Genomic DNA, 20,261 nt, shown 5'->3' with positions numbered 1-20,261 from the left:
GTCTGTGACAGCATACCTTCTGAAAAACTGCTACTATTCAATCTCACAGTATCTTATGCAAGAAAAAATGTAATTTGTATCTTTAATTGTAGAAATAAGTTATAAATATACAGTATTTCAAAAATTTGTAATTATTAACTGTATAGATCCAATTTGTCATAAAAATTTATAAAATTTATGTTTGACATTTGATAATCCAATAGCTAAAAAGGTTTTCTGTCCAATATCCTGTGTACAATATATGTACTTAAAAAGAGATTTATGTGGACAAATAAATAAACAAATAAATAAATAAATAAAAACATTAACAAATGTTTTTAAAGTGTTAGACCAGAGTATTTTTAAGCCTCAAATTGTAGACCTTTTTCTTTTTGTCCAAATTTAAAGAATGAGCCCTATGCATATATGTCAAATCTGAAATTATGTACTTTATTAAAAATATGAACTAAGGCTGCAAAGAGCCTCCTTGCTCTCATATGGCCCACCTTCTCCCATCAGGAGGAGGAATTGAAAGGTATTAAAAAAATAAATTAAATTAAAAATGTTTCACAACAAACTTAGTCCCTGATGATAATGATAGAAGCAATCATTGAAATATCAGGATTTCATACGAATTTGATGTGGGAAAACTGTCAAATTACTGTCATGACAATTTAACTACTAACTTAATTCAACACATATAGAATGACAGTCAAAATACTGTTGCCACAGATGTTATAAGTATGTCGATTCATCTAGATGAAATATATATCACTCAGTAATGCCAATGGTAGCTGAAACAGCAGTGAATCTGGACACTTCAAACTTTTGTCTAAGGATTCCATAACAAAAGACTTCATAGTCAGTGGGTGTACTGTTGCACCTTATGTTTTTACATAAAAAAGCAGTGATGGGCACTTTAACTTTTTTCCAAGGATTCCATCACAAAAGACTTCATAGTCAGTGGGTGTATTGTTGTACCTTATGTTTCTACATAAAAAAGTTGGTGCTGTTTTTCTTATGTTTTGTCTGTTTCAAATACATTTAAAGAAACTGGAACTTTATGAAGTAAGTCTGGAAATATAACAATACTGATGATTTGGGGTTGGTATATAGTGGAAGCGGTATATCGTTCTTTGTCTTAAAAACGAAAAAGACTAATAATATAATGTAATTGTAAATGTAACTGTTTTAACCCAGAGAAAGTCAAACCAGGTTATCACAAACTTGACAGTATTCATTGTTGTGTGACTCCAGCACAGCAGGAAGACACTGGCTGCATGGCCGGATATCCCTCTTGAGCAGGTGGTCACATGTAATGACTGGCAGCTGTCATGTATACACTGATCAGTCAGAACATCTAATAGGCGGTATGTCCACCTTTGGCATGGATAATAGTGGCAACGCATCATGGTATGGAAGCAACCAGGCCTTGGTAGGTCACTGGAGGGAGTTGGCACCACATCTTCACCCTAATTCCTGTAAATTCCGGGAAGGGGGAGGGGGGGGGGGGCACATGCTCTGATGCCATGTTCAATCACATCCCAGATGTGTTCAATTGGGTTCAGATCTGGTGAGTTGGGGGCCAGTACCTCAACTGGAGCTCGCTACTGTGTTCCTCAAACCACTCCATCACTCCCTTGGTCTTGTGACATGGTGCATTATCTAGTTGAAAAATGCCACTGCCATTAGGATACACGAGCATCAGGAAGGAGTGTACATGGTCTGTAACCAGTGTATGATACTTCTTGGCCATCATGGGGCCTTGCACAAGTTCTACTGGGCCCATAGATACCCACATGAATGTTCACCAGAGCATAATGAAGCCACCGCCAGCTTGTCTCCATCCCACAGTACAGATGTCGAGGAGCTGCTCCCGTGCAAGATGATGAATTCATGCCCTCCCATCGGCATGATGGAGATAGTATCAGGATTCATCAGACCATGCAATGCTCTGCCACTGTGCCAACATCCAGAGCTGATGGTCACATGTCCAATTCAATTGTAGCTGCCAATGTCATGGTGTTAACATTGGCACATGTGTGGGTCATCAGCTGCAGCTGCCCATCATTAGAAGTGTTCAGTCTACTGTGTGTTCAGACACACTTTTACCCTGCCCAGCATTAAAGCTTAATGTTTGTTCTGCCATAGTTCACTACCTATCCTGTTTTACCAGTCTGCCCAGCCTAAGACATCCGACACCTGCAATGATGGGTGACTGCCCAACACCACAATGTCTGTACATGGCTTCACCTTGGTTTCACCACATGTTGAAGACTCTCACCACAGCACTCCTCGAACACCCAACAAGTTGTGCAGTTTCTGAAATGCTCATGCTGAGCCTCAAGGCCATCAAAATCCGCCTCGGTCAAACTCGGATACATCACGTACCTTCCCATGTCCATACAAGGACAGCATGCACACTGATACTACATGCACTGTGTGTGTGTGTGTGACCAGCAGTCATTCCTCACCAGGTAACACTGCTATCACCTGAATGGTTTATATCAATAGTAGGTCAGTGGGCATAATGTCCTGGTTGATCAATATAGATGCTGCATATATCTCATACACACTGCTCTTAAATGGCCACTGTCCATCAGACCCACTGATAAGTTGTCATATGAGTTCTTTGCAAAGTCTCTTGTTTGACTTGTCTTTAATACTAACAACAAGAGAAAGAAAATGAAGATTGCTACTCACTGTAAAGATGACACTTAGAGTTGCAGACAGGCTCTGCATTCCCATCCAACCCCACCCCTCCCCCACCCCACCTCCCTGCCCGCCAACCTCTCGATGCTGCAGCTGTTGGCAGTATAGTCCCTGCACAATCCACCAGATAGTGCTCATCTTTCCCCCACTTGCAGCCTGCTATCCGTTCCTTTTCCCTGCCCCCTCCAGATTGCTACTTCTGTTCCACATGACAGCTGCATTCTGGTCTGAGCTGCCAGAGATGGTGGTTATGTGTGAATGACATGTTCTTGCTTATGTGAATGAATGCCTGTGTGTTTCCTTTTCTGAAGAAAGCTTTGGCCAAAATCTAATGTGTAAGCATCTATTTGTTGTGCCTGTCTGCAACTCAACATGTCATCTTCACAGTGAGTAGCAGTCTATCTTTTCCTTATGTTGCTGATATTCCAACCGGGAGTTTCCATTATTTGTCTTTAATACTCTTAGGCTTTTGATTACGTGTGCAATTGACAATCATGACAATGCAATAACACTGCAAAGATGAAGAAATGTATTTGGATTTGCTCACTACTACCAACTAGATTTGAGGATTATTTTATATTTTGATTTGTGTTAAAAAAGGCAGTTGGCACACCTATCGCAATGACTTTAAGAATTTAGGACATACACTAATGCACGGTTTGTAAGTTTTCAGGGACTTAAGACCAACTCCATCGACAGCAAAATGGCAGCACCAGCAGTAACTGTGTGTGTTACAATAGCAACATAAAGAGCAGATGCAACATTCATTACCACAGACCTCAGCCGAACTACATTCAACTCCAATGGCTTTCACGCTTTTTAGCAAAGATAAGACTATTCCAGGTAAAACTATCACAGCAGCAGCACCCATTCTTTTTTCCCCATCTTTCTCACTGCAAGAACTGACTGTTACCATTCTCTGAATTGTTCAGTTTGTTGGCCAATTTTTATGCAAATGAAACTAATGTTGTGACCGCGAGACTTAATTAACCAGTAGCAGAAGTTGTCAATCCAATGATATAAAGGTTGGATTGTAGACATATGAAGGCTTAGTCACTGTTGCCAGTTTGTATCTTGCCACTCTGAGTGTTGGTATTTCTCTGTAGAGTCCTTAATTTATGGCACTGTTATTCATTTTGCATCTGATTGGGAGGTACATTAAGCAGCATTGATATGACAAAATATCTGGTTTTACAATGCTCTTTAACTAGAAGTTTAGGAGAATTTTAAGGGCAGAATAGAGATAAAAGCAATAAGTACAGCCAGCAGAGGTACTTTCAGCCTCCAAGTACTAATGTTGCAGCAACAACAGGTCAGCTGTAACATTGCTCTAAAGTTTCACAAAAAATTGCTGAAGTCGAACCTTCCTCAGCACTGATTCAGTTTTCCACAGATTTAAATCTATTGCGGCCATGACAAATGTTCACATTGAACACTTTGTTGGAGCTGTTTTCCATGTACTAATCACCAGGTGACATCCAGCTTATCTTTTTTGTTTAGCTTAGCATGTAACAATGCTGAATGACTAATAAAGAATCTGAATCTGAATCATAGCTAGCCATTGGAATGCCCACATATGAAATATGTCAGCCTGGTTTGGCAGGCCTTGTGGCTTATTGTGATGAAGGCCCTCTCCATGTTTCCATATGGTGAAGGCATGCAGTCAACCAATGCTGAGAACACAGTGACTAATTCCACAAGACTATATTTGCCAGTGAGGTACTACTATGCTCAATCACCACTGACAATGGCTCTTACTTCACTGTTACACAGTTTTTTAATTTTTGTGACCAGGAAAAGACTGAGTATATACTTAGACTTTCATTCCACCCACAATTAAATGGTGAACTAGTGTGAATGGTACACAGGTTCGAGTCAAATATCTAAAATTCTGCTACAGGAGTATCCAGCATGAATGCACTGACATTATTCTTGAACACCAACAGGTTCAGTCAAACAGCCAATAAAAATCCTTTTTGGAAACCTTGATAGGCAGCATCTCTGAACAAGGCTCCACCAGTTATCACTCTTAAGAAGCCCACGGACTTGAGCCCTGTACCATCATCTGGCTAAGGGCAGTGTCTCCTGTTGATGATAGGCAGCTTCCACTGTCCAACAGATGGGATTTTCTCAGCATTGCCCCCCCCCTCCCAGCCATCCCTGCAGGAGTCAGGATTTCTGAAGGGATGGGGAGAGGGATGTTGTATCCCAATTTTAGTACGACAATGATATATCCAATTCACCAGCATCATCACCACTTGATTTCAGCACTAAGGTGCTGGCTGTGGAACTGTGCCTCCCTCTTGCAGCCAGACTAGATGGTCCCCATACAGCCACTTACATAATATCACTACAGAAATTGCGTCACTGGTTGGGTACACCACTCATTATTACTAACTCAGCAGTTCAGCTGCTGTCATGTGGAGTTTTTGTATTAGACCTTGTTGATCATCTCATGTACTCAAGACTTTGGGTGGTACTTGCAGTTAACAATTCTTATAATGGATTCAAACTTGCTAGAGTTGGGAGCAAGATCAGGAACTCTGTTTGGACTAGCTCATGACAATTGAGTTATTCACAAGTACTCTATATTTGAATACGAAATTGCTTGAGTTAATACACAGTGTTTATCATGTCATTTACAGAAGCAGTTGGATTCCTTTTAAAAGCCACACGGGGTAGGCACACGGTCTGAGGTGCCTTGTCATGCTCCGCGCATCCTCCCCTGTCGGAGGTTCAAGTCCTCCCTCGGGCTTGGGTGTGTGTGTTGCCCTTAATGTAAGTTAGTTTAAGTTAGATTAAGTAGTGTGTAGGCTTAGGGACTGATGACCTCAGCAGTTTGGTCCCATAAGACCTTACAACAAATTTCCATTTCTTTTTAAAAGAGACCAAATGTTTCTGGAAAATATGTTCTTGTATTTGCTTTGTGTTAGCTGCACAAAGTGTTCTCAGAGTACATTTTTTGTGTAAAATACACAAAATTCTTTCTTTTGCTGTGTCTACGGTATCAACTATTTCATTCACTTTTAATTGTTGATCATTCAGGGATAGTGTAGTGAGACATCTACGCAATGAAAACAAATGTCATCACCTCCATCCCTAAAACATTCAAACTGTGCCTCAGCTGACAATGTGATGCTAATCATCTTTTTTGATATCCAAAGTCTGATACTCATCGAATTCCTCAAGCATGGAAGAACCATTAACAGTGACATGTACTGTGAGACACTCTGTAGCTAACACAAGTCCATCAAGAGCAAATGGCCTGTGATGCTCGCAAATAAAGTGCATCCACACATCTCCAAGATCACACAAAGTGTAATGGCCTAGTTCAAGTGGGAGCATCTTGAACATACACTCTACATCCCAGATATATTGCCTTGTGACTTCCATGTGTTTGGTCCACTAAAAAAATGCGCTTCAACGCTGATAATGAACTGAAGAACACAGTGGAGGACTAGCGCCTGTCACAGCCACATCAATTCTGGAAACAGGGAATCCTTTGGCTTGTGAAACAGTGGGAATTCTTTGGCTTGTGAAACAGTGGGATAGTGTGCTCAGGCCTGTGGTGATTACTTTTGAATTAAGACTTCAACTATACACACAGTGTTCTTTCATACCTTTTCTTCTGAACATTCCTCATATACATACCACTGACATGTGTTTTTGCACAACACGTGTGTAATGTAAGTGAGAACAGGTACAGAATATGGAGCTCGCAGCACAACACATCAAATAAAAGGCAGAATTTGTAATAAAACCGCTTGTATGAACACTTGAGAAAAATTCATTTAGCCCTCTGGAAAGCATAAAAACCAGCTTTGTACAGGCAGTACCATTGGCCCTGACACCCATACAAGCCCAACACATGAGCCACTAGCACAATCAATCATTGGATCTGAACGCAGGGCTGCCAGTCTGTCTCATCCACTTCCAACTAGCGCTATGCTGGCTGCTATTCCTTTTGTCTATATAGAGCACTGAAATACTGGACTCACTTTTACTCTCATTTGGATAAATGATTCTGGATGGACTGTAAGGCTGTTCATAACTATTGTGTGCTTGCTTCTTAGACTCAACTTGGACAGCGCTGCAGAAGTATTTATTTCCTTACTTGTGACTTCATGAACCATATTCTCGAATTTGTGTCTGAGCTTTGTGAATATTTAATCCATAGGGGTCACAAACCAGGACATACTGCAAGAGTTTCTCATACCTGAGAAAATTATCATCATAAGCAAGTATGGTCTCACCCTTCGGACATAAACAATGCAATAGCATTGCATTGCACAGGTAACAGATCTTAATTTGGGGATCACTCTTGTGCTTGCTGTTGTGCTTAAGACAACAGAGCATCATTTAGTTATCTATGTTACCTGTGTCTTTTGTACACTCATGTTCAGAAAAAAATAAAACACCTTGCATGACCAGAGATGGGATGTTCATGTTCACAGGTCATTTACATTAGTATGTTCTGCAGAAATGATTAGCATTTCAGTCATCTTGGTTCAGCATGTGACCTGTTGCCTAGTAGACACAGGGTTCGCCATGGCCCTGCTAATTTGTTCCATGCATGATGACATCAGCACATATAAGGCATGGATAGTGTCATGTGGTATAGCCATCCATGCTGTACTGACCTAGTTCCAAAGTTCATCTGTGGTGGTTGGCAACAGGTCACAGAGCTGCACCCATCATTTCACCATGTCCCACACATTTTTGATTGGTGAGACGTCTGGTGATCAGGTGCGCCAAAGCAAAAGGCTGACATCCTGTGACACCAAGAGGAAATGTGTTCATGCAGTGGGTGTGCATTGTCTTGATAAAAAATGGCATCTGGGGTGTTGTGCAGAAGGGGTATGGCTACGGGCCATAAGATGACATTCACGTAGGTCACATTGGCCACAGTGCCCTCCACATGCACCAACTGCGATTTGTGGTTCTACCCAATAGCACCCCACACCTTAAGGCCTTGAGTTGGTGCTGTATGTCTTGTGTGAAAGCAGTCATTATGATGCTGCTCCGCCTGTGTGTGGCAAACCAAAATGTGGGCACTATTTTCAAACAAACAGAATCTGAATTCATCTGAGAACACTATCTGTTACCATCCCTGTCCCCCAGTGATGTCATTTGATATATCACTGCCATCTAGCATTTTTCTGCACATTTGTCAAAGGTAGACAGAGAAGTGGATGATGCACATATAACCCATGCTGGAGCAAATAGCAACAAACTGTCACCCCTGATAGTGTATGATGTGTTGCCCCAGAGCTGAGGATGATACAGATCTGTCCTGCAATGCCATTTATATAAGGTGTCGATCTTCTTGGGGGGTGGTCTGGGTGGTGCAACCAGACCCATCTCGTCATATTCTACGGCCTTCCGTGAACCATTCTGCATGCACCCATTGCACTGCTGAAACACTTCATTCCACATGAGCAGCAGTTTACTGGACAGATATATCACATTCTCTTGTGCCAATAATGCACCCTGTTTCTCACTGATTCAACAGCATGGTTTGCACACACATCTGCAAGGCATCCTACACATCTACTCAAGTCACACTGATCCATTACCTTCTGTTTATAGCAACAACGAGAGGCACAGGCATATTTTACTGGCAGGTGGTGGTGTGCTGTGATATTGATGTTGACCTTGAACCTGTGGGTCGACACAGTTCAAATGATAATCATTCGTGCAGAACATACTAATGTGAACATCCTGTGACTATGAATATCCTATCTCTACTCATTCAAGGTGTTCTGTTTTCTTTCTGAACATAAGTGTATAACTTAAAAGTGGGAAAATAAATCCCTTCTTGATTACTTGTGATTCTGTAAGAGTGGGCTGGACTCTGTCACCTACTATATTCTGAAACCACATTGATTTTATGATAGTTTACACTTGCACTTCAACAGTTATGTACAATGTTCTTTGCACAACAGGATCATCAGCAGTGGAAATGATTGAAGTAAATAACACAATACTATCATCTTTTAAAAAGTTATTTTCAAGCTCTCAGACAGTACGAAAACACACAGTGATACACAGTATGACTCAGTCCCAAGCAAATTTCAAACAATCTCTGCCAGAAAAAACTGCAGTTGAGCCTATAGCAGGTACATTTGTATATTAGTGTCCATCAAAAAAGGGGTATCAAAATAAGGATTAAAAGATAAGAAACTATGTTATATATAACTAGATAGTATTCAATCATTATTACAAAGACAAAGGATAAAGCGAAACTTAAAACAGTATTCATTAATCTAAACCTCAGAGAAATGTTGTAAACACATATATTTGTAAATTTTAATCAGTAGTGTTGTGATATAGTGCAGGACATAAATGCTGCAATCAAAGTAAATAACTTACTGTACTCAGTCCATCAGTAAATAAAGAAAATGTGACAATTATGACATCATCTTTGCTCAGGGTGTCTTTTGAAAGTAATTGCATAATAAATTGATATTTTTCTTCCACTCTGTTCTCCATTTCAAGTAATGTTTTCACTTTATTGATGGTTTCTTCAACATATTTCTCTGTTGTCCTGAAATAATGAAATTACCAATTATATTATGGCTAAATTGTTAATTGATAAACTATACAGATTAACAGAAAGAAAAGTGTTGTGACTCGCCGATCTTTCAAAGTGCCGCCGCGCAGTTACATGCGTCCTCTACATGCAGTGCTGTCTGCCAGACATGCAGCAGCAGCACCACCTAAGCAGCCAGGCAGCCAGCGGCAGCTAGACTCGGACTCAGTTATGATATGACTGTTAAAGTGTACACATGTCTTACTCTGTTTACTTGATCTGTGACTTTGATGTATTGCTTCTTCCTTGAAATATATTTGTTCAACTTGAAGTTATTACAATTGGCGACGAGGTAGTGATTTTTCTTTTCCATCGTTGACCCACATGTTTCCATGGCTACTTTAGAGCAACTTTTGCAAGGTCTCATAGAACAGCAAACGCTTCTCACAAATGCGATTCGTGATTTTGTCGCGGCATCAAATGCGGGGCGTCTCTTGTCATTGTCTCTACCTCCTTTTCCTCCTTACGATGAGACAGCAGAAGACTGGTCTGATTACAAAAAACGTCTTCGACAGCACTTCTTGGCATTTCATGTCATAGACGAACAAACATGTAAGTCTCGGTTCCTTTCATGGATTTCACCTCAAATGTATCGGTTATTGTCACAATTGGCTCCTTTGAAAGATACTGCGTCTTTGACCTTTGCTGAAATGTGCTCACTTCTGTCCCCCTATTTTCAAAAGCAAACACACGTGGTAGCCTCTCGTGTTGCCTTTTATCGTTGTCAAAAACAACCAAATCAATCCTATCACGCTTGGGCTGCTGAACTTCACAGCCTCAGTAGAAAGTGTCAATTTGTTACTGAAGTTCACAAAGAATCCTACGCCGATTCCATGGTACGGGATGCTATTATCCGAACGGCACCCGACAAAGAAGTTAGGCAACATGCCCTTCAGTTGGCAAATCCGACTCTAGATGAAGTCCTATCCATCATTCAGTCTTTTGAAATTTCTCACGCCACTGGAGTGCAAATAGAGGCATGGGGCGATGTTGGAGAAATACAACCACTGTGCGATGCTGACGAAGCATGTGGCGTTTCCCCCGCCGGCCGACGTGGCCGCAGTACACTTCCAAGCGCAGCCTCAGCCTAACTGTAAGCAAACCTCTAAGAACTGCAGCAAAACCCACGGCAACTTCCTTCATGCCCGTGGTGTTTTACGAAACATTCATGAGAAGATTGTCCACAATGTTGGGCTATGTGTCACAAATGCAAAAAAAAAGGGTCATGTGTCATCCGTTTGCAAATCCAACCGCATACATGATGTTCATGAACATGAGGCTGATTCTGATTCTGTGTTGTCTGTCAATTGTACTTCTTCTCTTTCAGGGAAGTTATTCCTCACTGTCCAAATACTTGGTCGAGATGTTCACATGCAGGTGGATACTGGTTCTGCTGCCACTATCATCAATTCTCAGACGTATCTTCAGTTGGGATCTCCAATCCTGTCACCTGTCACTAGGCAATTACGGACTTACAATAAACAGAAGATTTCTCTCTTGGGACAATTTGATGCTGAGGTATCTTACAAATCTGTCGTTCGCACTGTTCCCATATTTGTGGTCAACCATAGTAACACGGAGAATCTTTTTGGTTTCGATGCCTTTCGCGTTTTTGGGTTCTCCATAGATGACTCTGTCAATATCGTCTCTGATGCTATTCCTTATTCTCGATTGGATTCCTTGTCGATGACATTTTTGTCCCTTTTTTTTCCTGGGTTAGGCCATGCAAACGACTTTGAAGCTCATATCATGCTCAAACCCACTGCTCGGCCTAAGTTTTTCCGGGCTCGGCCCATTAACTTGCACCATGAACATCGAATGAAAAGTAGCACACTGTTTTACTCAAGTTGAGCTTGAATGGGCTACCTGTATTCATTACTTAGGAGAAGAAGAACTTCTCAGCTGAGATCACTATAAACAACTTTATTGCAGATAACCAGTTTCAGTAAAACTAAGTTACCATATATCGATCTTCATAAAGGTTATTACAAACAACTTGTGTTAGCTACACACTAAATTTTTCCATTGAATTTGCAGGTGCATAAAATATGAAATGAGCGATCAGTTGGCAAGTCAAAATTAAAATCACTATGTACATCAAAATTCGCCAAAATATCATTCCAATAACACAACACGTCATGCCTATCAGAGCAGCTCAAGACAGTCTTCTGGCACCCTCGTAGGCATGACATGTTATGTTATGGGAACGATGTTTTGACGAATTGTGATGTACATAGTAATTTTAATTTTGACATGCCAGCTCATTGCTCATTTCATGTCTTATGTACCTGGAAATTCAATGAAAACATTTAGTGTGCAGCTGACAAAAGATGTTTGTAATAACCTTATGAAGCCCAGCTAAGAAGCTCATCTTCTCATACGAACAATGACACACCACAAAAATTCGCACCATCAAAATCAAAGGTGAATTCCTTGGGAGTTACAAACCATGCAGGATGTTCAGCTAGGTATCCTTTCTTAAAGAATGCATATAGAATCAAATGGATGTAACAGGGTGATGAGACTTGATGGAATGGAATGGCATGCAACTGAATGTGAAACAGTCTGTCACAGAGCTTACTGTGCAAATGGGTGTCCTTTAAGATGTAGGTGCAAATAGTGTGATAATATGTTTTATAGGTGTGGAAAAAAACCAACACCTAGAGACTGAATTTGTCCAATGGTTCCATTTGATATGAATTGCCATGTCACACACTTTTCAGGGGGAATAGTTTGCTCTTAAGGTGTATGATTTTTATATGCAGACAAGGGATCAAGCAAAAGCAGGTTATTTTGACCAGCTGTTGGACAAAAACGGTGCCCATACCAGAGTTATAGTTCTCTTACACTCATTGCGCTGCTCTTGCTTGCTGTGACATACATTGAACCTACTGCCCTTACAAGATCATACACATGAGGAAGAATCATAGGGGACAGAGCATCTCAAACTTCTCACAGCACAATAAATTACTTTCCAGCCAATTTACTACCCCAATTTTGTCAGCATAATTGTACATGAATGCATTCAGGCATTGATGTTAATTGATCTTGATACAACTCTCTTAGTACCATTAATTTCCAGAGTTCCTTTCACACGCATTTCCTCTTCAGATCCTGATTGATCAGAGTTGAAAACAAATTCCTTACTGAACACTGGGATAAGCTTATTTCTCTCACCTACAAATTTTCAGGCTGATACCACAGTTTGCTGTACATCGTCAAGTTGATGCTTCATTTGAAATTTCATTATATTACGTCTCCCAATTCTGTAGCACTGTTTGAAGTAATACAACCATCTACTGCTTCCCTTGAAATCATTGTAATCTATGTCAAGTGCAATTTGATGTGCATAGCACAGTAGGTCACTATCATGGACAGCCTGCAAAATGTATCAAGTCTCCTTGACATGCACCTTTCGCCTCCCTTGAATATCCATAGTTTTTCTTATGCACTACACAGTCATACTGCTGTGAAGTTATTCAAAATCTGTTCATAATTGTGTTTCTACTGTGCTATGGATGATCTTCCATGTATGTAATTATGTTTAGTACCTGCTCCATGGACAATAATTGTTCTTTACTACATTTCATTGGAGATGGGATTTATGGCTCCCTGTCCAACAAGGATGATGAACTATATGGCTGAACACCTATTTCAGTATCACTTTCACTTGCTAAGTTTGTACCAATATTATTGCACTCCTCATCTTCACTTTCCACACCGTCAGTTGTATACGACACCACACATTGTGAGTTGTGATTTATTTCTCTCATAATGTACATAACACAAACCATTTGATTCAGGTAAAGGAGACACATCAAACTGTGGTAAAATTTCACCATAAACAAAGAACAGCTGATGTTAACAAAAAGCATAATAATAATAATAATAATAATAATACATTCCTCTGGTCCCACACCCCGTTGCCACTAGCAGCCAATATTTTGGTTGCATATTAGTTAATATGTGGTGTGTTGAATACTGTAAACATCCTTGGCCTTTTGCAACCTCATACGCAAGTGAGTATTGGATAAATTGGTTTGATCGTAGATGTCTGGCTTGTCCATCTTCCCATGGGTTAGGGAAAGCAGTAGGGTTTTAACTGTCTGCACCGAAGTTCCAACTCCTGCCTGAAGAGATGGCCCAATCAGAATGGCCATTGTTCTAGCATGATTTAATATGTTTCATTTGCAAAATGTCTGCCTTGATGCCACCTACTATGATCTAGAGCTCTCCTCATGGATGCCATCCAGCTACAGCAAAGGACATCTGGCACACTAGCCAATACCAGGAGTCTTGTTGCCCCAGGAAGACAGCCATCAATTCCTTGGTATACATAGAGAGCTATTACCACAGTTATCAGAAGTATGAGCCCTGTGTTGTCAGGGGGCTAAACTGAATGGGTACATAATGAAAACACCATGTCATATTGGCAGTGGCATTGGTTTTGACGAACAAATAAAAGCTTACACAGGTACTGTGCACAGATCATCTTTAACTTTACAAGCAGCAGGCACTATTTACACATTTACATCTGCATCTATACTCTGCAAACCACTGTGAGGTGCATGAAAGAGGGTACGTCCCATGGTACCAGTTATTAGAGTTTCTTCTTGTACCATTCATGTATGGAGCGTGGAAAGAGTAACTGTTTGAATGCCACTGTGCGTGCAGTAATTATTCTAATCTTATCCTCACAATCCCTGTGTGAGTGATACATAACTGGTTATTGTATATTCCTAGAATAATCATTTAAACCTGTTCTTGAAACTTGGTTAACAGACTTTCTCAGGATAATTTACATCTCTCTTCCAAGAGTCTTGCAGTTCAGTTCTTTCAGTACCTCTGTGACGCTCTCCCATGGATTAAACAAACTTGTGGCCCTTCATGCTATCCTTCTCTGTACAATTTCAATATTCCTAGTTAGTCCTATCTGGTATGGGTCCCACACACTTGAGCAATTTACTAGAACCAGTTGCAAAAGTGATTTGTAAGTAATCTACTCTGTAGATTGATTGCACTTCCAAAGTGTTCTGCCAATAAACTGAAAACTACTACCCGCTTTACCCACAACTGAACCTATGTGATCATTCCATTTCACATCCCTACAAAGTGTTACATGCAGGTATTTGTATGAGTTGGCTGATTCCAACAGTGAGTCACTGATATTGTCATCATAGGATAGTACATTTTTTCATTTTATGAAATGCACAATTTTACATTTATGACCATTTAAAGCAATTTGCCAATCTTAAGGTGTTCTTTCCCAGTCAGTCCACACTACAGAAACTTTTGGAAACTGAAGGTCAAACCCAGAAGGGGACCACAAATAACTTCACCCAAAAAAAGGTGGTAAATGAAAGAACATTGCAGTAAAGGAAGGCAGAACCTATGGAATAGCCAGGTCAACAACAAAGGCTGCCACCATGAGCAAGAGGGCAAGAGAAGAAAGGATAGTCAGTGGTGAGAGATTGCAGCACAGGAAGGGAAGGAGGTACTCCAACCGTCTGGGGTCCCATGCTCACCATGCACATACTCATGAAGGAGTTGGGAGCCTTCTGATGGGCTCTTTCTTTGGTCTCCCCCCCCCCCCCCCCCCCCACCCAATCTACTTTACTGCTTTCCTATTTGTTTTTAACTGCACTATTCATTCCATTTCTCATGCATGTTCCTCTCAACCTTTTTTTCTACCGCTATACTCTGCAAATGACTGAAGTGCATGACTGAGTGTATGTCCCATTACACCACATATTAGGGCTTCTTTCCCTTCCATTTGCATATGGAGCGTGGGAAGAATGTCTGCTTAAAACTTCTGTTTGAGCATTAATAAGTCTAATCTTGTCTTTGCAGTCCATACATGAATAATGTATAGGATGCATCAGAAACTTTCTAGACTCCTCAATTGAACTGGTTCTTGAACCTTTAAGCATAGGTTTCCATGGGATAATGGAGACCTATCTTCAGGCGTCTGCCAGTTTAGAGTTTACTGCATTTCCTTTACAGTCTACCTTGGGTGAAACAAACTTGTGACCAATTATGTTACCAAGCAAGTTGGCACAGTGAGCAAGGTGGTGCAGTGGTTAGCACGCTGGGCTCACATCCAGGATGACAAAGGTTTAAACCTACACCCAGCCATCCAGATTTAGGTTTTCTGCAATTTCCCTAAATTGCTCCAGGCAAATGCCAGGATGGTTCCTTTGAAAGCTGATTTACTTCCCCACCCTTGACACAATCCAAGGTTGTGCTCCATTGCTAATGACCTTTATGTCGATGGGATATAAATCCAATCTTCTTTCCTTTCTTTACTAATCATGTTGCCCTTCTTTGTATATGTTCAATAACACCATTTAGTTGTATTTGATCGAAGTCCCACACACACGAACAATATTCTAGGGTGGGTTGCATCTTATCAAGATGTGACTGAATTTTTTAACAGCCCTTTTGAGACAGTACTTCATTATAGATAACTGCCTAAACCGTAAACAGTCCTATATTACTATTAATACTGTGTGGCTGATCATTAATACACAACATGAACAGCAAGGATCCCAACACACTTCCTGGGACATGCTCTAAGTTACTTCTAGGTCTGTCAACGATGTGAGCTTGGAATTATGTAGGTTAAGGGAGGAAAAAGAGACTGGGAACTGGGAAAAGGTAGCAAGCAAAGGGCGAAAAAGGGAAACAGTTGAAAAAACTCCAGAAATTCAATTAGTAAATTAGTTTAGCTTGCTATCTGAAGTGGAGGAAGGGCCTCATCTAGATGTAGTTGAAAGTAGGTTGAATCAGAATATTAGCTTAAAGAAAAAAGACAGGTCGGGATCAAACCAGAATAGGAAAAGAAGAATTCTGCTTATAGGCAGCAGTCATGGGAGGGGTGTGGGCCAGCAGCTTCAGGAGAAATTAGGTGCAGGGTACCAGGTCACAAGTTTTGTGAAACCAAGTGCTAGCCTTAGCCAGGTGACAGAAAACTTAGGTCAGCTATGCAGGGACTTTGAGAAGGAAGATCAGGTAATTATAGTTGGGGGAGCAGGAAACAGCCTGGCTATGAATCCAAGGTACAGTATTAGGAGTGACCTGGATAAAATAGGAGCAGAAACAGCACACAAATGTGGGGTTTGTAGAGGTCTTTCAGCACCATGATCAGCCCTGGGTAAACACTGCTGTAAGGCATGTTAACACTGAACTGAACAGGATGCTCCAGACACCGGCAAAATCTCACATAAGTGTTGTACCAGTAAATGCTATTGGTAGGTGGGGATACACTACACATGGCCTGCACCTGAATAGGATGGGGAAAAGTAAGTTAGCTTCTCTATTAGCAGAAACTGTAAGGGGGTACACAGTCACACAAGGGGTGATCCCCGTGGTTAATGGGTCCAGGCAGACAGGTTTTTTAGGTTAAAGCCAAAGTCCAGACAGATGACAATCAAGATAAATAGAACAAAAGAAACTTCACGTACAGTTAATTGGGGTAAATCTAAGGGCAGTATCAACATACTTCGGGGAATAAAAAATAAAGTAGATGAGCTATCAGTGTGCATAGATGATCTCAAAAATAAAAATGAGATTGATATAATCTGTCTATCTGAACACAACATAACTGTGGGCATGGATAGTGTCAGTATAAGTGGGTATAACTTAGCATCTTACACTTGTAGATCTAGGCTGGATAAAGGAGGAGTTGCCATTTTCATAAAGCACGGGTATACATGCAAAATTGTAGAAGTAAGAAAATTTTGTGTTGATCAGCAGTTTGAGGTTGTGCATGTGAGCTTCAGCTAGATAATGTAGTATTGATATTAGCAACAGTGTACAGGTCCCCATTAGGAGACTGGGAGCTGTTCATAAAAAAAGTTTGACTCTCTATTATGCTGTCTGTCAGACAAAAATCTGTGGTGATTTCAATGTAAACTTTCTAAGTAATTCTGATAGGAAAAGTTATTAACAACATATAACTTAGAATCAGTGATAAATTTCCCTACACGTATAGCTCAGGACAGTAGCATGCTAACAGATAATGTATTTGCACAGAAAGAGGATGTAAAACAAACACGTGCTTTCCGTATGGTAAATGGATTGTCAGACCATGATGCACAACTGATCAACTTGCAAAACCTAACAGGGTGTACAGCACAGAAACCATTAAGTAAAAGTGTGAGGTTGCTCAACCAGGTATCTATACAGCACTTCAGACAAAGCTTAAGAAATGTTAATTGGGGAGATGTATATAATGAGCCAAATGCTAATGATAAGTGCAAAATATTTCCTGATAAATTTATATCCCTCTTTGAACATTGTTTCCAAAGAAAATTACTAGTGTAACACCACACACTTTTCAAAGAAACCTTGTATTACTACAGGTATTAAAGTGTCTTCAGAAAGAAAAAGAAAACTGTATGAGACAGCAAGAACTAGTAAAGATCCAGAAGTAGTTTTACACTATAAAAATTATTGTAACATACTGAGAAAAGTTGTAAGGAAATCAAGAAATATGTATGTTAGAGAAGAAATTAACAACTCCGGCAATAAAATCAAATCAATATGGAATGTTGTTAGAAGGGAGACAGGAAAAGTAACCACTGGGGTAGGTAGTATTACTGTTAAAGAGAACGTGACCATCCTAACAACAGTAAACAAGTAGCTAATGTATTTAACAATCATTTCTTAAGTGTAGGAGAAAAATTTGGTGAGAACAGTTCAGAAGTAAAAGCTAGGCAGTACATGGAAGAGTCTGTTTTGAAAAAATTTAGTCAGATTAAGTTTCACCTAACAACCTCTTGTGAAATAAGTAAAATTATTAAATCTCTGAAAAATAAATGTTCTGTTGGAGTAGATGACATCTCTAATAAGATATTAAAACAATGTGGAGCAATTACAGCTGACGTTCTGAGTCACATATGTTATGCATCACTAACTCAAGGTATTTTCCCAGACAGGTTAAAATATGCCATTGTCAGGCCTCTACAAAAAGGGGGACACCACAGATGTCAATAGTTATCAGCCAGTATCTTTGTTTACAGCATTCTCAAAGATCTTTGAGAAAGTAATGTACTCAAGAGTGGTTAGCCATCTCAACAGTAATGGGATACTTAGTAACTCACAGTTCAGATTTAAAAAATACTGTTCCACTGAGACAGCAATATACAGTTTCACTGTCCACATAATAGAGTCTTTAAATAGTAAAATGTCGACAGTAGGAATATTCTGTGACTTGTCCAAAGCATTTGATTGTGTGAACCATGACATTATGTTACAGAAATTACAATTCTATGGTATAAATGGAATAGCATATGAGTGGTTTAAGTCATACCTACAGAACAGGAAGCAAAAAGTTTCCCTATATGGGTCAAGTGATTTAAATAAGTTTGCCACTTCATCTAACTGGGGTGAAATTACATTACGTGTTCCACAGGGTTCAGTCATGGGTCCCCTTCTGTTCTTGATATATGTGAACGACCTCCCTTCCTATCTGAAACAAGAAGCTGAACTGACACTGTTTGCTGATGATACAAGCATCATTATTAATCCAGTAAAAGAAAGTCCAATTGAAAATGATACAAATAAGGTCTTTGGAAAAGTCATTAATTGGTTTTCTGCAAATGGGCTTGCTCTAAATTTTGAAAAAAACACAGTACACCCAATTTTATGCTGCAAAAAGTACAGTCCTTCAATAAATATAACACATCAACAGAAGTCAGAAAACAGGGTAGAGCATACTAAGTTTTTGGGTGTACATATATATGAGAATCTTAATTGGAAAATTCATATTTTCGATCTCCTAAAATGACTAGGTTCAGCAACTTTTGCAAACAGAATAATTGCCAATTTTGAGGATATAGACATTAGTAAGCTAACATACTTTGCATACGTTCACTCTCTGATGTTATACAGAATAATGTGTTGGGGTAACTCAACATTTAGACAAAAAGTATTCGCTGCTCAAAAGAAAGTGGCTAGAATAATGTGTGGGGTTCATAGTCGCACATCTTGTAGGCATCTTTTTAAAAGATTGGGAATTCTTACAATAGCCTCACAATATACATATTCACTAATGAAATTTGTTCTCAACAACATGGACCAGTTTAAAAACAACAGTGATATTCACAATTATAATACCAGAAAAAAGAAAGAGTTACACTATCCTTTGCTCGACTTATCTTTGGCACAGAAAGGGGTAAAATATGCTGCTATAAAAATTTTTGACAAATTACCAGATGAAATAAAGGGTCTGACAGACAGCAGTAATAGCTTCAAATATAAATTGAAATCATATCTCCTTGACAACTCCTTCTATACCATAGATGAATTCTTGAATAGGAATAAATAAATCTATAAATATAGTATACAAAAAAAGGTGACTTACCGAACAAAAGCGCTGGCAGGTCGATAGACACACAAACAAACACAAACATACACACAAAATTCAAGCTTTCGCAACAAACTGTTGCCTCATCAGGAAAGAGGGAAGGAGAGGGGAAGACGAAAGGAAGTGGGTTTTAAGGGAGAGGGTAAGGAGTCATTCCAATCCTGGGAGCGGAAAGACTTACCTTAGGGGGAAAAAAGGACAGGTATATACTCGCACACACGCACATATCCATCCACACATACAGACACAAGCAGACATATTTAAAGACAAAGAGTTTGGGCAGAGATGTCAGTCGAGGCAGAAGTGTAGAGGCAAAGAAGTTGTTGAAAGACAGGTGAGGTATGAGTGGCGGCAACTTGAAATTAGCGGAGATTGAGGCCTGGCGGATGACGAGAAGAGAGGATATACTGAAGGGCAAGTTCCCATCTCCGGAGTTCGGATAGGTTGGTGTTGGTGGGAAGTATCCAGATAACCCGGACGGTGTAACACTGTGCCAAGATGTGCTGGCTGTGCACCAAGGCATGTTTAGCCACAGGGTGATCCTCATAACCAACAAACACTGTCTGCCTGTGTCCATTCATGCGAATGGACAGTTTGTTGCTGGTCATT

The 20,261-nt window shown here is 40.1% G+C and overlaps 1 protein-coding gene across 3 annotated transcripts in view; it reads right to left on the bottom strand.

The window, feature by feature from the left end:
- Nucleotides 1-20,261, bottom strand: part of LOC124555532 (probable cytochrome P450 CYP44) — a 260,162-nt gene that overhangs the window by 108,530 nt on the left and 131,371 nt on the right. For all 3 annotated transcript variants that reach the window (XM_047129486.1, XM_047129487.1, XM_047129488.1), the window contains exon 6: nucleotides 9,064-9,238. In XM_047129486.1, the coding sequence (XP_046985442.1) occupies nucleotides 9,064-9,238 (175 nt within the window). The remainder of the gene's footprint in view (nucleotides 1-9,063; nucleotides 9,239-20,261) is intronic.

This window comes from Schistocerca americana, chromosome X, assembly GCF_021461395.2.
Source record: "Schistocerca americana isolate TAMUIC-IGC-003095 chromosome X, iqSchAmer2.1, whole genome shotgun sequence".
NCBI lineage: Eukaryota > Metazoa > Arthropoda > Insecta > Orthoptera > Acrididae > Schistocerca > Schistocerca americana.
Note: the sequence above shows the minus strand (reverse complement) of the source record. Positions and strands in the feature narration are given on the sequence as shown.